The sequence below is a fragment of the Sceloporus occidentalis genome, unplaced genomic scaffold (genome assembly GCF_023333645.1).
Source record: "Sceloporus occidentalis isolate IW3139 unplaced genomic scaffold, rSceOcc1.0.p SCAF_19, whole genome shotgun sequence".
Taxonomy (NCBI): Eukaryota; Metazoa; Chordata; class Lepidosauria; order Squamata; family Phrynosomatidae; genus Sceloporus; species Sceloporus occidentalis.
The window spans coordinates 5,005,247-5,026,226 of record NW_028316999.1 but is presented as its reverse complement, the minus strand read 5'-3'; the positions used below and the strand labels follow the sequence as shown (position 1 = coordinate 5,026,226).

General features: G+C 39.0%; 2 protein-coding genes across 2 annotated transcripts; one reads left to right on the top strand and one right to left on the bottom strand.

The window, feature by feature from the left end:
* The first annotated feature begins 702 nt into the window (after nt 1-702).
* On the top strand, nt 703-16,732 carry LOC149302335 (glutathione S-transferase 3-like). Its single transcript, XM_089482426.1, has 7 exons — nt 703-789; nt 1,839-1,890; nt 5,285-5,417; nt 7,209-7,350; nt 8,558-8,683; nt 9,541-9,656; nt 16,705-16,732. The coding sequence occupies exons 1-7, from the start codon at nt 703-705 to the stop codon at nt 16,730-16,732; spliced, it is 684 nt and encodes a 227-aa protein (XP_089338552.1).
* Nucleotides 12,380-14,666, bottom strand: LOC149302336 (transmembrane protein 14A-like). The gene is made up of 3 exons (XM_089482377.1): nt 14,591-14,666; nt 13,659-13,760; nt 12,380-12,489 (listed from the first exon to the last, which is right to left on the bottom strand). Exons 1-3 carry the CDS (start codon nt 14,664-14,666, stop codon nt 12,380-12,382), a joined length of 288 nt encoding a protein of 95 aa, XP_089338503.1.
* Nucleotides 16,733-20,980: the final 4,248 nt, after the last annotated feature.

Sequence of the window (20,980 nt, the reverse complement as noted above, 5' to 3'; positions counted from 1 at the left end):
GTTTTAATGTATTTTTTATAAAACTTTCAAAAACCAGTGATCATCTATACCAGCATCACAATTTAGCTGATTGAAATGATAGCATATACTATCACGGGTACTTTTTGCTTTTAAATTGTGCATTTTACAGAGCTTTAAAACATGCAGCGTCACCATAGTTTACAATTAATAATTATTGGACATACGGCCAAATAGGTGTATTAGTTAGTTAATTTATATAGACACACAGCTTATATAATTGTTTACTATATGTAAACAATTCTGCCTGTTTCTATTATTAACTCAAATATGGGTTTTATTTTGTGTTTAATTATGTATGATTTCATGCTGGATATCATAAAATTTTTGATAATTGATCTAAATATAGTAGAGATCTCATTGTAGACAAGACTATTTGAAAAAGATCTTCCAAGAGGCAGAGTTACTTCACTGGTTTCCAGATTGTGCTGATGATATAGCCAGGGCAAACTGCTTTGCCCTGCCACACATAGATTCTGGTCATTTGATTATGTCATGTCTCTGTTGTCAGCATCACTTAATGGCCACACAAGGTCAATTTTCCACTTTTGTGCAGATTCATTTCCTGCATTTAGTTTATGCAAATGAATAAAATATTTGTGAATAATGCCATTAGTAATTTCTTAATGTCAGAGTAATAATTACCAAAATTATTTGTGTTTCTTCTCCCTCTAAAGAAAAATCATGAGTAAAAAACCCAAACTTTACTACTTCAATGGAAGGGGCAGAATGGAGTCCATCAGATGGCTACTGGCTGCTGCTGATGTAGAGGTTGGTATGAAGAATAGATTCTTCAATGGTTACCATGCGATGACAATACATACCTGGACTGACCTGGCCTCCTGCCCTTGTACTTATATACAAAACAATATTTAGGGCCTGGGCCACACCATGTCACTGCTCATCATCTTAATCCCACAAGGTTAAAAATGCCATCCCTTCTTCCACCAGGGCCCAGAAAATGCATCAATATTGAAGGTAAAGATGTGGGGTTTTGCCTCAATGTTGGAAAGCTATGTCATAGCTTTACAGAGACCAAATAAGGAGTCATTGTGTTTACCGAGTCTGAGATTTTCTTTCATTGAGTCAGTTCATTAAAACTAGAATTATTTAAATTTCAAATCTTTTAGAAAAGATCAGGCTAATCTATAATTATAACGTCTATAATAAGACAGACTTGGGTAACTACCTAAGTAAAGCAGTATTTCATCGAATTGTTTCAAACGGAAGAGCTCAGTAACGGCTTTAATGGCTTTTTAAAGCCAAATTACCGGCAAAGCGCCCACTTATTTTAAAAGTAAAATACACAGAATATAACTTGTGGCCAGCAAAACTGTTGTTTACTTTAGCATGGATACCATGTCGATTTGGTACCATCAGATTTTGCACACCTATTGTTAACATGCTGATTGTTGTTGATTGGTTGAGGTGACCTTTGGATGGGTAGTTAAGGAGAAAAGAGAAAACTGATTAGATAACGCTGGCTGTGCCACAGGCTGCTTCCGACCTGAGCTCGCATAAGGAATTTTTAAACTGAATATCTCCTAACAATTATACTGACAAAACCCCAAGCTATATTTTAATAAAGTACGTTACTTCTACCAAAGGCCATTGGTGATGGCAGCGTGAAGTGATGGCAGTGTGACCTTTATTTGTAGTGGTTTTTAAATAACATAATGCCAGACATTGATAGATTAGCTTTAACCCTCGCTTTGCTTGGGGTGATATGAACAACCTTTGCAAATGTAAAACATTAATTTATAGGACACAATCACATCATATTTTGCCATATGTCATCATTTTTTGTTTTTATTTGTCAGTTTGAAGAAGAATTCTTGGAGACAAGAGAACAATATGAACAACTGCTTCGTGGTACTGTCTTCATTTAATTATTTTCTAACAATATATATATATATATAAACAACATATATGCACAAGCATGTTAAACTATTCTATTCGTTTTCTGGAAATTTCAGTCCATTGTTCTGAATGTGCTTTCTCGAGTTGATATTACCGCTGTATCAAGGATCTGTTAAAAATCACAATTATATCCAGTATGTGATAAGTTTTTGTGTGTGTGAACAAAGTACTAATTTCTTACTAATATATATAATTCCAGTAACATTGGCTACAATGGTTAGGTGTAAGTGTCATCAACAAGGTAAAAAAAAGGCAGGTGACATGACATCAATCCACTGAGAATAAAATCCCTATAATACTTTTTGAGATTTTTATATATTGCCAGCAGATTCCATAGAGCTGTTACAACAGATTCAGTAAAATAATTTAAAATCACACACAAAAACAAACTGGTACAAAAGCACAAGAGGGCCCCGACTGCGAGCTTACAGTCTAGTCTGTGGTTGAGAGGGAAGTGAAACAGTAGGAGAGGACTGTTTGGATGGGGATGAGTTGATAGTGTCAGGATGATCTGTAGAGGTTGTTCATCGGTCAGATGGCTTGATTAGGATGCTGGCTGAGAGTGCTATGAAGAAAGGTTGTACGCTTCTCAAAAAAAGGTGGGTTTTCAGAGAGGTTTTGAAACTTGTGTATAAGGGAGAAAGTCTGACAGAACAAGGTAGGGATCTCCAGAAAAGGGGTACAGCACATGTGAAATATGGGAATACGGGGATGGGAAGAGGTAATGACGGTAGAAGGGAGTAGCAGGTCATGAGAAGAATGAAGAGGGTGGTTAGGGGTTTATTTGGATAAGAGGGTAGAGATATAAGGGGGGTGCAGAGTTGTCAAGGGATCTCAAGATTGTAAGATTGCGAGCAGGGCTCTCTCCACCTAATGTATCGGTTTGTCTTACTCTATCAATTCTCGTCTTGTCATACCCCTTGAATATATGTATTGTATTAAGTGCTGCGTAAATTGTTGGCGCTATATAAATAAAAGATAAAAATAATAGGTCAGGGTCAGGAGCTTGAATTTGATTTAGCAGGGTATGGGAGCCAATGGAGTGATTGGCACAGTGGAGCAGCAGATGAGGAATGGTTTGAGATTTGCATAGTTTATGAATTAAGAACAATTGTTTCCTCAGGCAGTTTGGCGGAGAACATAAGCAGCAACATAAGAGAACCCTTTTCACTAATATAAAACCAGATTACATGTTTTGGAACCCACCCACAGTCTCACCCATCTCACAGTTTAACATGTAATTTAAATGTAAAGTACCAGACATACACAGTGTTTTTCTATATAATCGAGAAAGTAAAAAAATAAGAAAATAAAAAAGAAAATATATATTTGTATATACTTTGTATAATGCTGTACGATGCTGAAGTAACAAGAGTAGGAAGGGTAGGATTTACTTATTCCACTGCAAAACAGCTCTTGACCAATATAGAATATGACATCTAAAGACAGATTTGTCTTAAAATCTGAGGGTTATATACAAGAAATTTTTCTAATATTTAATATATTATTCCTACTAAATGGTAGACTATACATATAAAACATGGCATCAATAGAAAGACAAATCTATGATTTGTGTGTATGTTTATGTTTCAGCAGACATGGTTACTGTGAGGGAGACCCGTAATCGGACTGAGTAGCTCCGCCATAAAGATCTTCCTTGCCGCTGAAAGCTTAATTGCTCAAGTGATTAACTCTTCATATTATTGGTTATAAAACTAGGGTTCCCGAGCGAGCTTCCTCTTTGTAACCACCACCGAGTGTTGCCCACCACAAGCTTAATGTACCCTCAAAAGAGCCACGTGGTGAGGCAAAGGGCGCCTGTAGCGACGCTGTTCCAATTGTCGGCGGGCGTCTCCGCGGTTCCTAGCCGCCGCACAATACCATGAATTTGCGGCTAGGTCCCGGTCAGGCCCCAGGCAGGTGGAAAGGTGAGATCCGACCAACATTAGGGGTATACAGGGTCTGTGAGCCTTTATTACTTTGGAAAAACACAAGGTTTGGGTGTAACACAGGAAAACAGGTATGGGGCCAAAATAACAAATAACATAAGGGATAAACTGATGGGCTGTCACAGTTACAATTCCAAGACAGGCCAGGATTTACATAGTAACATAGTTTGTAAGGTTGAAAAAAGACTTAAGTCCATCAAGTTCAACCCTTCTACCTAACCTTCCTATTCTTGATCCAAAAGAAGGCAAAAAAAACCCCCTAATTAAGCTACTTCGAATTCTGCCATCAGGGGGAAAAATTCCTTCTTGACTCCAAGAGGCAATCGGATTTGTCCTTGGATCAAGAAGCTCTTTAATATTAATGTTATTTTATTTATATCCCTGTATGTCATGCCTTTCTAAGAAAATATCGAGGCCCCTTTTGAAGACATCTAGTGTATTTCATAACACCACCTCCCTTGGCAGTGAATTCCATACCTTTATTGTCCTCACTGTGAAGAATGCCTTCCTTTGTCGTCTATGAAACCTGCATTCTTCCAGTCTCAGAGGGTGACCTCTTGTTCTTTGTATATTGAGCTATTTATATTGGCCCTGCATATATTTATATAATGTTATCATATCCCCTCTGAGACGCCGTTTTTCTAGCGTATATAATTTTAACTTTTTTAGTCTCTCTTCATAACTAGTATCATCCAATCCCCTTATTAATTTCGTAGCCCTCCTTTGCACTTTTTCTAATTCCATAATGTCCTTTTTGAGGACCGGTGCCCAGAATTGTACCGCATATTCAAGGTGAGGTCTTACCAATGATCTGTAAAGAGGCAAGATAATATCCTCCTCCCTTGAATCAATACCTCGTTTTATGCATGCCAAAACCTTATTGGCCCTCGCAGCTGCTTGCTGGCATTGCGCACTGTTGTCAAGTCTGTTGTCAACTGTTATTCCTAAATCCTTCTCACTGGTAGTTTCCCCCAAGGATATTCCATTTAAAGAATAGGTCGCATTTTTATTATTTTTACCATAATGCATAACTTTGCATTTCTCTATATTGAACCTCATCTGCCACTTGCACGCCCAGTCCCCAACTCTGTCTAAATCTTCCTGCAAAGAAGAAACATCAAGATTAGTCTGAATTACCCGGCCTAATTTTGTGTCATCAGCAAAAACTGTAACATGGCTCTCAATGCAGCTTGGGAGATCAGTTATAAATAAATTAAAAAGAAGAGGACCGAGGACAGACCCCTGAGGCACTCCACTTAATACCCGCGTACAGGCTTTGAAATATTCCCGACCATGAAAGGGTTAGGAAGTGGTTTAACATACCATAGCACCGATGGAATAGTTTCAGTTGAACCATACATTTGATTATAGATAATGATTAATTTCTTATCCCACAGATGGATTTTTGCTATTTGAGCAACTGCCATTGGTAGAAATTGATGGGATGAGGTTAGTACAGACTAAAGCCATTCTGCACTACATTGCTGGAAAATACAACCTGTACGGAAAGGATCTAAAGGAGAGAGCGTAGTAAGTGCATTTATTATTATTATGAAAACAGTAGGTGGCAATGAAAATATTAGCCCACATAATTATACTGTATATTTACTAACAAAATGTACAATAAGCTTATGCAAAACTTTGTAATCTAACAAACGCAAGAGACAGGGGCATCTTCTCAGCCTTTAACTTGTGCATTAAAAGTGCATATAGCTTCTGTGGGGTTTTTGGCACTCGATATTGTTGCTTAGGAGGAAGAATTAGCATATCAATTAGTTTCCTTTCCTGGTGTCCTCTCCATTCACCCCTGAACCACCAAAGAGTGTCAGTAACTTAACAAAGGGGAATTAATTGGTTAATAGAGAGGAATAATCGTACAAACCCTGAAAATGGGAAATTAAAATGGTTACTCACAGTTCCTTAGGTGTATTGCCAACTTCAGAATGTTGTATTTTGGGAAAAAAGTATAACTGTCCCTTTGCATGGTTAATGGTAAAGCAACCCCTGTCTTTTATTTTAAAATAATTCTAATCACAGATACTCTGGGCATTCGTTTTGTAATTTCTGTTGAATGGGCAATTTTTGGTATGTTCCCTGACCATGTTCCCCCCTCTGTAGCGAGAGCTAAATCTCTCTTGCTCACTATCTCGGCAGTGGCCAAACGGGCAATATTGTCCCAATGGATTGCTCCTCAGCCACCTTTATTGCCTATGGTCCTGTCGCGCTTACGCTTTTTGTTTCAGATGGATTGGCTTGAAGCCATTCTCCATAAGGAAAGCAAGGTTAAATTTCTGTTTAACCGTGGGTCCCCATTTATCGCGACGCTGGATAGTAATACCAGATTGTCGTTATACCAAACATTTAATACCACAGAATGGTACTGCCTTCAGGTCCTGAGAGGTACTCGCCCCGTCCCAGGCTTTTGATCTTAATGTTGGACGGGCTGGATGAATGGTGTGGCCCGAGGTTTTGCGTCGGTGGGGGTAATGACATCTTTGTGAAGGGAAAATTTTGTACCTTACGATTGATTCCATGATTGTCCTCCTCATAACCTTACTTTTGGTCTCCCAGATCATTGTTTGTACTGTATGTTATACTGGAACTGTACATCACTTGTCTCTGTACATGTCAAGTTTTGTCAACATGTCTGGATGTAAACTTATTCTTATGTTTTATGCTTTGTCTTCTCTGTGGAATAAAGAAGTTTAAAAAAAAAATAACAAAAAATAAAAAAATTCTAATACATTGCAATATTTTTTTCACAATTTTAAAGTCCTTTTGATCCCTGCTGCTGGCAGGTCAATATTGAGCATAGCATTGCCCAAGACATTTTGGACTATGCTTTCAACTTTGTGGGAACAGTTTGGGGAAGGCCCTTTTTTATTCCAGCATGACTGTGTCCCATTGCACAAAGCAAGGTCCATAAAGACATGGTGGATGAGTTTGGTGTAGAAGAACTTTAGTGGACCACACAGAGCCCTGACCTCAACCCCATCGAACACCTTTGAGATAAACTGGAACGGTCATTACGAGCCATGCTTTCTCGATCAACATGAGTGCCTGACCTCACAAATGCTATACTGGATGAATAGGAAACAATTCCCACAGAAATACCCCAAAATCTAGTGGAACACCTCCCCAGAAGAGTGAAAGCTGTTATAGCTGCAAAGGGGGGGACCAACTGCATATTAACGTCTATGTAGTTAGAATGCAATGTCATAAATGCTTTTGTCCATATATTATACATACTGTATGCGTTAATAGTTGAACCTTATGTGATATGACTAACAAACTGTTTTTCTTCCCATGGTTTGCATTTAGTATTGACATGTATGTAGAGGGGACTTCAGAGCTTATGGCACTGATCCTTTCTTCCATCTTCTTGCCAGAACCGGACAAAGCAAAGCAGCTAGAGCTTGCTAAACAGAGAGCAATGAAACGATATTTCCCTGTCTTTGAAAACGTATGTATTTTCTTTAGAGTGCCAAAATTATAAATATTGCCCATATCTCTGTGCACATTCCTGGGCGGTGCATTTAAAACATTGTTATGGGGACTCCCATGATAAGTTCATGCATGCATAGCTTCATGCTTGAGCCTGTAACACTTGTAGATGCAGACATGACATAGTTTCTTTCAAGTAGAGCTTCAAATTAAAATTATTTTAAATTATTAGATTTGTCACTGGGCAAGAAGACTGGTGACTCTAGTGCTGTATTGAGCTTTTTCAGTACAGTACATTTAAAACTCCTAAAATACTTCATGTGCATTGTGAACAGTCAACCCTAGTGAACTTTGCATGCAAGAAGGCCTGAGATGGCACGGTTGTATAAGTAAATCAGTATGTTGACTTTCAAGAAATCTTGCCAAGTTAAGAAATGAACCCTTTCTATACATAAACTTCATTGCTTTACTTTTCTGACAGAGCCATTTTTAGACAAAAGTGAATTGTCTGAGTGGGGGAATGTGGTCCCCATGTGGGCCACCAAGACCTTGGCCGGGTCCTCCAACAGCACTGACTCCTCCTTCTCAGGTTGTTTGTGCAGCTTAGTGCAAGGATGTTAGAACCCAGTGCTTAGCAGGCCAATGGTGCTGTTGTAGTTCTCAGTTTCTTGAGTACACCATGGCAGATAATAAGCAATATCATGCCATACTGCATAGACAACGATGTGGGGCTTCAAGTGGTTTTTTTTGTGTTTTTTTTTTTGTTTTTGGGGTCAGAACAAAATGGGAATACGTTAAGTGACCAAGAGAGGAACTGATGGGGGGGGAAAGGGTCAAAAGTGCGACTATGGAAAAGGATTGCACAAACAGAGGAAAAAAGACTAGGGAGCAAAAAAGGTGTTGGGAAAGATTAACATTCAAGTCCCTGGGACGGAATTCCAATAGCACTGCTGGCTTTATTCATAATCAAAACATAATCCCTGAATTTAACTTTGCACTTCGAGAACAGATGCCTTGGTTAATCTATTTATCTGAATTATTTATGACACAGCAAAGTTACAATCTTGGTAATTGATTTTAATATTTTGCATTACTAGATGTCTGGAATCCATTCCTTTATGCATTTTCTATTTGATTTTATGGCCAGTCCTAAAATGACTAATGAGGAATACATCTGCAAAACATCTAGTATAACAAATGTTTTGGTATGAAATAATTCTTTGCAGGTTTTAGAAGACCAGGATTACTTGGTTGGGAACCAGTTAAGCTGGGCAGACATACAGCTGCTGGAGGCTATACTAATGGTTGAGGAGGTTCATGATGATGTCTTACCTCACTTTCCTTTGCTTCAGGTGAGTGTGGCAATATACGGTAATAAAGTATATATAGCACCTAGGCTCACCCCTGATACGTTAATAATATACATTGGTACACACTCATGCTAACACCAAATAGTGACACACTGTCAGGCCAGCTGCGGAGCTTCCTATCTCTAGTTTGCCCTGTCTCTCCACAGTTCCCCTGTCTCGCTGTCAATCCATTCCTGGATTTCCTTATGCTCTGTCCTGCACTTCAGATTTTTTACTTCAGTTCTGCTCTTAGCTTCAGCTTTTGTTTTCTTTATAAGGTATGCCCCACCCTTTTGTTATGTTTTTCTCAGTCTGCAGTCTCTAGGTATGTTTTATCTCTGTTCTGTGTTTAGATTCAATGTTTAGTTTCAGTTTATTAGTAATTCAGTAGGCAGGGTTTAGAATGTGTCATGTGTCAGTCTTTCATGTGCCTTTGCCCTTTTTTTCCTGAATCATCTGAGGATCTCGTCTCCTACTCCATCCCGTGTTCCTTGCCTTGTTCCCTGCACTATGTTGTGTCCTGTACCATGTATGTTTTCGGTAGCTAGGTTTCTCGGTCTGTCCCCCCTGCTCGCTATGTTTATGGAGCATCCCACACGTTTCTCTGTTGAGCTAGGTCTCTGTATTTCATATTTCGCGCCAGGCAGCACAATGTCTTTGGGCCGACGCTGACACTAGCAATCACTTATAGACAACTGATTAGTTCCAAAACTGAATACATGGACTGAAAGGGCCCAAGCAATGATCATAGTTGTAATCTAACACTCACAGGACTATATTAGGTGGTGACCACTTTCTAACTGTATGTTCCATTTTACTCACAACACATCACTATGCAAAATCTTTTCTGCCGTTTCTAGACTTTTAAAGAAAGCACAAGCAAGATCCCATCTATTAAAAAATTCCTGGAACCTGGAAGTCAGAAGAAGCCTGTGGCTACTGCCAAATACATATCAACTGTACGGGAGGTGCTTCAGTTTTAATTCAGCATTTATAGACTGATCTGGATCTATACCCATTGTACAGCGCTATGGCGCTACATAAAACAATAAATAATAATAATGCAGGACCTGTAGAAATGTATATAATTTACTTTATCCCAATCTTTATTTCTAATGAAAAATGCAAACTGTAAACACCTGGGGTGGTGGGACCATAACACAACAAATTTAGCTTTGCCAGTATTTCCTTGTAATACTGTAAAACCTTGGGTATAGCACCCTTTTTTTCAAGAATCTTAAAAAGGGGCACATATTATAGTGGAGTACTTAAAGCTGAAATAAATAAATAAATACATCTTACCTTTGAGACATGTTTGCAACACTGCCTGCATCTGAGAGCCGGGAACTGATGTCATATCCCGGCACTCAGACTTTGGCAGCATGCTTGGACTAAAGGAATGCTGTTGGAGGGGCTTTGCAGGTTTTTTTCATGTGTTTATTTATTTAATAAGATAACTTGTTTTCATATAAACTTCAAAATATGCTGATGTATCTTCCAAAACCTCTATATTACTTGCCTCAAAAAGATGCATGCATGCCATAATATGAGGAACCATACATATTATCTACTTAATACAGACATTGTACACTGACCACTGAAATACTAGTACCGGTATTTTAAATTAATAACTGGATATATGTGTATAAAATATACATTGCACATGGGAAACCAGTTTGACAAACCATATTATCATGAATTACTGAGTGTTAGGCAGTCAGTCTGTGTCCTCAAATGAACGTTTGCCAGAAGCAAGTAATAATTATCAGATAAAGTGGATGTCGGCAAGTGGTTACCTGTAACAGGGCAGGGTGAAACTGTCTGCTGCCAAGCCTTTGTACAGAACATAAAAATGATCATCTGCTAATGCCATGTATAAAAAGTGTGAAACACACTTAAAACTGAGTGACCTTAAACATACATAATAGTTATCTTCAGGAGTCCAAAGGTATTAAGGGATAAAGCCTTATTTGGTGCTAAAAATCACATATTAAAAACAAGAATTCGATGTTTTGTTGAGACCCTTTAAAAAGACCCAGATATTTTTTGTGGGTACATTTCCTTTTGTGAATATCCAACACTTACACTACATGACAAAGTCAATGACTAACCCCACTGTGTTATCTTTGTAATTTCGCATAGATTTTTCACAAACATTTTTTACACAGTGATTTCTCGGGTCTCTACGAAGAGTGGCAGCTATAGAATACAGGTTTCCCGACTGTTGTATACTCCCTTGATTTAGTTGTGTCCATCACTCTTTTGTTTTAAAGTATAGTATAATGTACTAAGTTAAGGAAACTAATCACGTTATTTAATGCCCTGTTAAATACTGGTTTACATCACAATAATCTACAGTGAAATTATTTTAGGTCTGTGAGCTTCCCAAGTCTAGATGAAAACACTGAGAATTTTTCCTCACGTACATCAATATATCCACTGTGATGATAAACTATCATTCAACACACTTTTATCCCCAGGTAATACAGATTAAATTCATTAAACGCATACAGATGACATTGCATTTAGTTTTACAAGCTAGCAATTTATTAATGTAAATATGTAAACTCTTGTAGAAATGCATCAGGAAAGTTTGTATAAAAATGTAAAAAAAATGCTAATTGTAAGAAGTAGCTTTAAAATGATTCAGTTTCTTAATGATATATCCTAAAAAAAAATCATTAACCAGTGCTTTTAGATAAATGAATACACATCAGTACAGCACCACACAGGATGCGGCATTGTATGGTGAACTCAAACATCCCCATCCTCCACCTCACCAACAGGAATGCTATCAGAAGATCATCTACGAGCACAGGTACAATAGACCTCTGATATTATTAAATTGCTGAAAACCCTCCCAGATGAAACCCTACGAAGAGATCCACAACTTATGTGTTAGGATCCACATACATACCAAGGTAAAAGAAGGATACTGGCCAAACCATTACGGCCCATGTGATTAGGCAGATAACTGTACCAAATAATCTTTACATGGATTTAATACATAAAATAATTAACAGGAATTAGTATGCAACCTATTCAGAACAAATATCAGTGCAGATTCAATGTTAAATTATATTGCATAAGCAGGAGGTCCAGAGGGACAACTGATCATTGGCGAGCTTCCCAGCCGATGCAGTATCCTAGAAAAGGCCAAGTCCTAGTCTCACGATGATAAAGATGCTGCAAAAACAAATAATGCATGTTTAGTACTTCTCTACTTTAATTCAAAATTTTATGGAACAAAAAGGTGTACAAAAAAAAATTAGCTTTCTATATAGCAACACTAAGCAAGATAATGATGAACTGCAACATATTGTGCTTGCAATTAAGGCTACCAAGTCTATTTTACACCTTTGGTACTGTACTACTTTATGGTGTATCACCTCATCCTAGTAGAAAAGATACAGAGTTCAACCTTCTACTTACATACATGGATATTTTAGTACACATACTCATATATGTATTTAATATTGTCAAGAAATATCCCATTCATTTAGGTTTAGTTTCATGTAATAAATACATGCAAGAAAAAAGACCCCAGGGGGTTCTCTGTCCATGTTTCACTGTTCTTTATAAAAAGTTATAAAAAATGTTCTTAAAATTGTATAATACAGTCCTTCCCAAGCATCCTGAATCAGCCCCCCCCCCAAAAAAAATTCAATACCCCTATGATGTTGAAGGAAAAATGCCCCATTAAGAAATATAGCGTTCGTACCTGCTTGCAGCAATGACTCCAGCCGGCATTATTTTCCTAGATCGGTAGAACCTTGCACTCATTACCGTAGCCAAAATAATTGCTGCAACTGTGCAAAAGTAAATGAAATACATTTTTTGATTTGCACAAATGAGGAAAATCCAGTTGAGAAAAAAAAGAGTTAATTTATTAGCGCACATATTGCTTAAAATAAATCTTAAATTATTAGCAAACACTGTTTAGTTTATGCTGCCATGTCAGGTTGCGGATGGCAAGGATTGTATGCCTCGTAGAATATGGAAGGAACGAGAGATAGGCATCACCCATCTACTTAGACACATATTTAGACACTTTAGAAATTGTAGTTTAATTTTACACTTTTCCTTGCCCATACCTACTACAGCATTAAACCTATTTTCAAAAGTTTCATGATAATGTGGATCTGGTGATTCAAGCTCCCATTAATGTCAATGGGAACTAAACACATGTAAGTTTTAAAACCATACCAGGGGAGGGCTGCCACCTTCTGGCCCAGGGGGGCATTGGCCCCTTGCCCCCCCCAACATATGGACTGGCACACATATGTACACACATTTACACAAACTCACACACTAACACATAGACATAGTTATAATAACATCTAACTACTCATAGTCACTAATACACACAGACACACGCCCTTTTATACCACCTACACATACACATTCATGCTCACACACACATCCATGCCAGCACAAAAACACTTACAGATATACATCCATGCTAGCACACAAAAACTTACAGATACACATCCCTGCTAACACACAAACACATCCCTGCTAGCACACAAATACTTATACATGTTAACACATACTCATACATACATACTCATACTAACATACACACCTACCTACCCCCTCCATTATCGTCTCGCTCACTTGCTTGCTCCCTCCCTCTCGCACCCCTCTTACCTCATTGGCAGCTTTCTCTCTGGCTACCTTGCATTACATGACCCCACTGTGTTCCTGCCTCCCATTGACGGTCCGAAATTGTCCACAAAGGGCCAGTCCATCCTGGGCTGATATACACCTCCCAAGCTAGCTTGGCCCTAGGCCACATACTTTACATGTCTCACTCTAAGTGAGTACACTGAGAATCATGACATGTAATCGCAGGTGGGATGCTATTATATAACCTTAAATGTTTCATTTTTTTATCAGTAACTCAAGGTATTTTTCCATGCAACCCCAGTATTATTTTATGGTGAAATAATGATTAACTTGGGAGTATTTTACTCACACAGTGATATCTTGACATCTCTGGCATTAAGTGAAACACAATATGCTCCATAACCAGCTATTATGCCAAAGGTTAGTCCCGTAATCAAGGACACGATACTGCCTGCAAAAAAAAAACCAACAGAATAAAAACAATGCACAATCAAAGTCAACTGTACAAAAAGTGATCCTGAAGTTCCATTATGAATTAGGCACTTAATATCTTAAAAGCCACAAGCAAGGAAAGAAAAAAATAGTAGATTAATAAAAAAAGATAATAATCAGTTGAATTTAAACCATACACACAAGTCTTTATTAGCGCCCCCTGCTGCAAATTTGTAAAACCTGTCAAACCTATCATACTGGCTCCACTGGCGTAACTACAGGGGGTTGCGAAGGGATACAGGCCTCTATGGGGCCTGGTGCAACCCCTTGTTCTTCACTCCTCACACCAATTCAAAATAATTTAGAAAGGACCCTTCCGACCTGGACTGCACCATGAAAGGGCCCTTTCTAAACTATTTAGAACCGGCACGGGGAGACAGGAACGTATCGGGGTCATGTTACATTGCGTGGTGAAACCGAGGCTGCCCGCCTCGTGTTTCACCACGTGTGTGTTAGTGAGTAAGTGTGTGTAATTTGTGTAAGTTTGTTTACATACGTGTGCCAGACTGTATGTTAGAAGGAGGGGGCAAGGAGCAAAGAAGGCACAGACAAGTTGTTTGGGGGCAATAATGGCACAGACCAGCTGTTGGGGGGGCCCCAGGGAAATTTTCACACCAGGACCCTGTGGTTTCTAGTTACGCTCCTGACTGGCTCCATCTAGACATCAGCCTTAGAGGAACTCTATGGCTATAAACTGTCAGTATTCCATGGCCTTGGAAAAATGAAATTCTAGGCAAGTTAGGAAAGAATCAGAATTGTGTTAAGATCACAACTATCACAGTTACTCACCTTTACGGGCATATCCAAGGTAACCACCAAAAGCCAAAAGGGCAGCATAGCCAAAACCAATCCAGTCTACAGCCATTATTCTGATAGAGAGAAAGGAAAACAAGAGAATTTGGATTTATGTAAGAACATAGGAGACCAGAAGAATCATTACTAGAAAAAGGGTTAGACTAGGAGTCTGCTGGAGCTTCATGTTTTTGGAGGGTCTATAAGGGCACCGCACACAGATCCTCAACTTCTGGCAATTTTTAACACTCCACACCAAATGTCTTGTATGGCTTATTTTATGCCTATATCCCTCCTACAAAGCAATTCAATTTACATATACATCTAAAACTCATGAGGAATACAGATGCCTCTACCAAGACCCTAAATCCCTTGGATGTATGCCGTAACATATGTAATTATTCTTAATTAAACTTGTGTGTAAAACGTATTGCTTAACAAAAGAGCACACTCAGTGCTATGTAAGTAAAGGGTTAACACAGACTCAGTGTCTCAGCTGGCTGGCAGCAGGTACTGGGTTAAAGTGACATTACTGGAGTTATCCTGATTTGAAGTTGTCAATTTACAAAGAACAAATTCTTTGCCTCCTTAAATGCAGCAAACAATCTTTTGTATGAAATATATGTAAAAGAAAACATGTTTGAACAGTTATTTTACCAAGTGTTAGCCCTTCCCAGAAACACAAACATGGCTGCTCGCTGGGTGTGAGCACCCACAATAATTTCTGAGTAGCATTCTGTGACACGTAAGGATAATGGGCATGTGTGCTTAACATGGCTCCCAGATTTGCTGTTGAGGTGCCGGTACCTAAAACATTCAATTACCGTATTTGCTCGATTATAAGACAAGGTTTTTTCCAGAGCAAATGCTCTGAAAAATACCCCTCGTCTTATAATTGAGGTTGTCTTCTAATCCGACCTCAAAGGTCTGACTATGAGGTCTGACTATGAGACTAAGATCGAGATCCCCGGCAGCGCTGCAGGGGACCTGGATCCTCCTGTCTAGTAACCTCAGCTGCTGCCGGCACTTACACCGGGCGTCTATCACCGAGCGCCGGCGAAAGTGCCGGCAGCAGCGGAGGTTGTCTACGCACATTGCGCATGCCTTCCCCGGCTGCCAGAGAGGAGAATTTCCCGCAGCGCAGGGGAATTCTCTTCTCTGCCAGCCGGCGAAAGTCTGCTCGATGAACGCAGACAACCCCTGCTACTGCTTGTACTTCCGCCGTAGCTTCTATGACGCAGCACCAGCGTCACACGACCTTCCGGTGCTCATAGACGTTCCGGCGGAACACCTGCTGCCCCCACCAGACACCAGGGCCAGAAGCACTGGTAAGTCGGGGGGGGGGTTGTATGGGTGGCATAAGGCTTTTTTCTGCCCTTTAAACCCCTATATGTCACTCTGCCTCCAGAAATGCCTCATACCCCCTTATATGCCACTCTGTCCCATGATATACCTTTTAACCCCTATGCCAGAGTGGCATATAAGGGGGTATAAGGCATTTCTGGAGGCAGAGTGGCATATAGGGGGTTATAAGGCATTTCTGGAGGCAGAGTGGCATAAAGGGGGTATAAGGCATTTCTGGAGGCAGAGTGGCATATATATGGGGTTAAAGACATATCAGGGAGGCAGAGTGGCATATATGGGGTTAAAGGCATATCAGGGAGGCAGAGTGGCATATAGGGGGGTATAGGGCATATCAGGGAGGTAGATTGGCATATAGGGGGGCAGATGTGCATAACTGGGGGGCAGGTTGGCAAATAAAAGGAAATGAAAACAAAACAAAAAATTTCTCAATCATAGCTTTTATTAAATATGAAAAAATAGTTTACATTAATATTTACTAGTAAAACTTTTTCCTATAGGGTCGTCTTATATTCAGGCTTTTTCTTTTTTTCCCTAAATTATAATCGGGGTCATCTTATAATCGAGCAAATACGGTAATTACAATACATATTGAAGACTGTCCCTTTTTTAATAAATGCAACTTTGTATATTATTATTTAAAAATTGTATTTATGTGAAACTGTACCCAAGGCTGGTGGAAAAGATAGTGGGGTCTTTTCACTAAAGAAAAAGCTTGCGAGGGCTGTGTTTCAGCTTTTTGATTTCAGACCTTATTTTGAGGTCCAACCCCAGTGAGCTTCTGCTGCAGGTAGAGCTTGCCTGGCCCTGTATGATATATATATAGTTAAAGAAATGCGATTTATCTCCTTGAACACTGAATAACAAATTATACAGGGCCAGCCCAGGCCTTCTTTCTGGATAAACCTGACAGTGTTGGCCCTTCATAATTAACGGTGAGGTTACAACTCTGTTTAGTGAATAAACCCCAAACATGCTAAAGCTAGTCTGCTACTGCCGCTTCCAGGACATATTGCAGTATTACAAACTGACAGATCCCCTATGCTAGGGGTCTCCAAACTGCAGCCCTGCAGCTGTTACAGTACTACATCTCCTATAATGCTCTTTCAGCTCAAAGGCTGGCAGATGAGCATGAGAGATGTAATCTTGCAACAACTGGAAGACCACAGTTTGGAGACCTCTTCGCTATACAATAATATCATAATAGATCTGTGCATGAGCATTAAAACACAAATTACACTTTATATAAGTATATATATATATATATATATATATATATATATATATATATATATATATATATATCAATATTTTGCAGGAGATAGCAAAGTTCCAAGTTCCTAAAAAACTTTTCTTAGAGTATGCAGGCAATCTGTATAGAACATAACACTTGGGGTTCATTCAATAAACAGTAAGTTGTGGAGAGAATACTGTATTTGCTCGATTATAAGACGACCCTGATGATAAGACGACCCCCCAAAATCTGAATATTAATTTATGAAAAAAAGAAAAAGCCTTTTAGGAAAAAAGTTTTACCAGTAAATGTTAATTCATGTAAACATGTGATCAATTTTTTTTTAATAAAAGCTATGATTGAGAAAAATATTTTGTTTTTATTTCAACCTGCCCTCCCCTGTTATGCACATCTGCCCCCTGGCTTGCCACTCTGCCCCAGAAATGCCTTATACCCCCTATATGCCACTGTGCCCCATGATATGCCTTTTAACCCTCTAAATGCCACTGTGCCCAATGATATGTCCTTTGACCCCCTATGTGCCACTCTGCCTCCAGAATTGCCTTATACCCCTATATGCCACTCTGGCATTTAGGGGGTTAATAGGCATATTATGGGGCAGAGTGGAATATAGGGAGGTATAAGGCATTTCGGGAGGCAGAGTGGCGTATAGAGGGCAGTAGCGTTTACACATTAATGAATGTGTAAACTTGTGTGAATGAGTGAGAGAATAAATGATTGTGTGAATTAATTATGTGAATGAAAGTGTGAATTAGTGAGTGACTGTTAAAGTGTTTGTATGATAGATGTATAATTGATTTGTGGAAAGGCAAAGATGGCACAAGCAGGATGTTTGAGCCTTGGGGACCAAGATGACACAGGCAGGGTGTTTATGGGACAAAGATGGCACAGGCCGGGCTGTTTGGGGACAAAGATGGTAAATCCTATGTGTGTAATCTGAGTGCTGGTCAGGTTCTATGTGGGCAGTGCGGACGCCAGAGCTGGCTTTGGGTTGTGCAACCTATCATCTATGCCTGTAGTTTTATCTCTTGCTATGTTTCCATACATTATTATTGTGTACCTGCAAATACGGGATTTGTATGTCTGATTCTATGCCTCCAGTGCGGAGTTCACATGTGAACAATAATAATAACAATATTTAACAGCAATCACACTCCTATCATGCCAAGTCAGCTAGTACATGCTGTAATCTGGGTATGCCTGGGCATGATAGGAGTGTGACTGCTGTTAACAATCATATATATATATTAATATTGTTATTGAATTTTTTTGTCTTATTTTGCTGTGTTACTTACTTTAAATAAAAGTGTGAGATTTTTTTTATGGTGGGGGGTCATATTTAGTTTCGGACAGATAAATGCTGGATTTTCGGTTTCAGTCCAGAATTTTCATTTCGGTGCATCCCTATGCCAGACAATGAAGTGGTAGGCAGAGTGGCATTAAGGGGGTTTAAAGGCATTTCACAGAGCACTCTGCCTCATGCCCCCCCATTTAACACTCCCTCCCCCTCACGGGGAACTCTGATCTCTGACAGCCGGGGAAGGTCTGCGCGATGGACGCAGACAACCCCTGCTGCTAAACGCACCTCCTCCCGGCTGCAGCGGAAGTTGTGTAAGCGAATTGCGTAGAGCTCTACACGCTGCCCGGTGCTTAGTCCAGGAGGATCCAGGTCCCCTGCATCGCTGCAGGAAAAAACCTTGTTTTATAATCTAGCAAATACGGTAATTCCATCTCACAAAACGAGCTATACATCTAGTACCGTCTACTCTGCGCTTCTTGAAGGAAAAACTTGCAGAGTCAAAGGATAGTATTTGTCTATATTAAATATTTTTACTCTCCTTTTGTTTCAGTTACTCCTACTACTCCTTTAGATTGTAAGCTCACGAGCGGAGCCATCAAAAGCACACCATTCCTGCCTGGAACGTTGTAAAAAAAGTACCATAAGGCTAGATGGCAAGCTTATGGGCAAGGTTGCCAATTCCTGATGTATCTGTATGCATTAATGTATATTTGTTATGGATGTGTTATCTGCCCCACTTAAATTGTACAGCACTGAGTAATTTATTGGATCTTAATAAATTAATTGGATTAATAATAATAATAATAATTTGTAACGGCACTACAGAATATATTGGTGCCATATAAATAAGTGTAATTTAACGGTCATAGGAGCAGCAGTATTTTAAAACATAATTTACTTTTAACCACAGATATTTCTTCAAATCAACACACTTTGCAACCCATATTAAAAGGAAACTGCCAACATTTGTATCAAAACAACTATAGCCTTAAAAAAATATTATGTTGCTTTCTGTTTTGAAACACTTCTTGTTTTCACATATCACTTGCCAATCGTCTTTGGGTAAAATCAATGACTGTACTTCCTCATAGTTTAAATGCACTCCAGCACGCAATAAGCTTAACCCTTTCAACGCCAGGTGATCGAGCAAACACACACACTGCTAATAAATACCCTAATCCTGTGTACGATCAATGTCCTTTTATGACGTTAATGAGATAGATAAATGTTTTATATATATATATATTTTTTTTTAAAACCCTTCCTGTACAATGTAATGGATGTGTCTGCACTACACGTCTTAGCCCTTTGACGTATGCAAGAACGCACACCCCAGTTTAACATGGCGATCTGGTCTCTTTAAAGCAAACCCAAAACTAATCCTAAAATTTACCAAATCTCGTTTGCCCTATGCTTCCCAGAATCCACTTTATCTTAAAGTTCCCCCATCTCTTCTGGGAGGCTGCTCAATGTATGCATGATTCCACTTCCTCTGATGAAAGTCAAGCCAGGAAGGATCAGGGCTATATCTTTCCCACAAGCAGCACCCTTCTCACTGCTAACAGCTAGTGTACACAATACCACTGATCCCAAACCGGTAAGGCATCCCATTTAGTAGGGGTAATTTCATTAATCTAACTTCAATTAACACATGAAAGATCCAGAGTCCAGACATACCTCTACGTTGTCCCCGCCTTCAGATCCTAACCTTTCAACTGTGACACTTGCAAAGTAAATAGTTTCAAAACACCCCTTTGGCTAATTGTAATAAATATGCATGTCTACAAACTTTATTCATGATTTTAAGGCGTCCAATTGGTTTTAATGATTTTTTTGTACAGAAAATACAATTTTATTTTTCATGTGCCCCTCCTCCTAACAGGACCACAATGCCTCTTATATTTGGAGAAAAAAAATTCTTACTAAGTTTCCATAAGTTCGTACTTCCACCTACAGGCGGTTCGAGGTACTGCAAGACAATATACAAGCTAAAAGCATAGACTTGGGTCAAATGCAATTGCTTAAGGTGAACTACATCATTGTATCTTATCCGACTTAATATGAATACAGAATTAGTTAATAAAATATTAAACTCCTTTTTTTATATATCACGGATTCTGCTTGCTGAGTCATCCATTATAAGAGCTGTTTCTCCCCTCTGTAAAAAGGTGGTAGATAAAAGAGTAGTAGATAAGTACAACATCCTTCCAGCCAAAGTGGTGATTAATACATTAGGGACATTTCAGCATGCATATGATATATCCAGGACAAATATTATACTTTCATCATCATAACCTTAAATTAAATTCCAGCTGCTGTCACAGATAAAATTAATTTCACTTAAAGAGATCCATGCCCTGTTGAGCCATCGGGCAACTTGCAGTACATGGATACATCTATTTACTGTCCATTTAAAGCAAGCAGACAGATCAAGCACACATTACAAATAGACCCAAATAATGTTGTTATA

What these genes read in the sequence shown, in the direction of transcription:
- LOC149302335 (XM_089482426.1), top strand. Translation starts at nt 703, where the DNA reads ATGAGTAAAAAACCCAAACTTTACTACTTCAATGGAAGGGGCAGAATG. An exon ending in ATTTCCCTGTCTTTGAAAAC is followed by an intron (nt 7,351 to 8,557) that starts GTATGTATTTTC and finishes AATTCTTTGCAG; the next exon opens with GTTTTAGAAGACCAGGATTA. An exon ending in CTCACTTTCCTTTGCTTCAG is followed by an intron (nt 8,684 to 9,540) that starts GTGAGTGTGGCA and finishes TGCCGTTTCTAG; the next exon opens with ACTTTTAAAGAAAGCACAAG.
- LOC149302336 (XM_089482377.1), bottom strand. Translation starts at nt 14,666, where the DNA reads ATGGCTGTAGACTGGATTGGTTTTGGCTATGCTGCCCTTTTGGCTTTT. An exon ending in CCTTGGATATGCCCGTAAAG is followed by an intron (nt 13,761 to 14,590) that starts GTGAGTAACTGT and finishes TTTTTTTTGCAG; the next exon opens with GCAGTATCGTGTCCTTGATT. An exon ending in AGATGTCAAGATATCACTGT is followed by an intron (nt 12,490 to 13,658) that starts GTGAGTAAAATA and finishes ACTTTTGCACAG; the next exon opens with TTGCAGCAATTATTTTGGCT.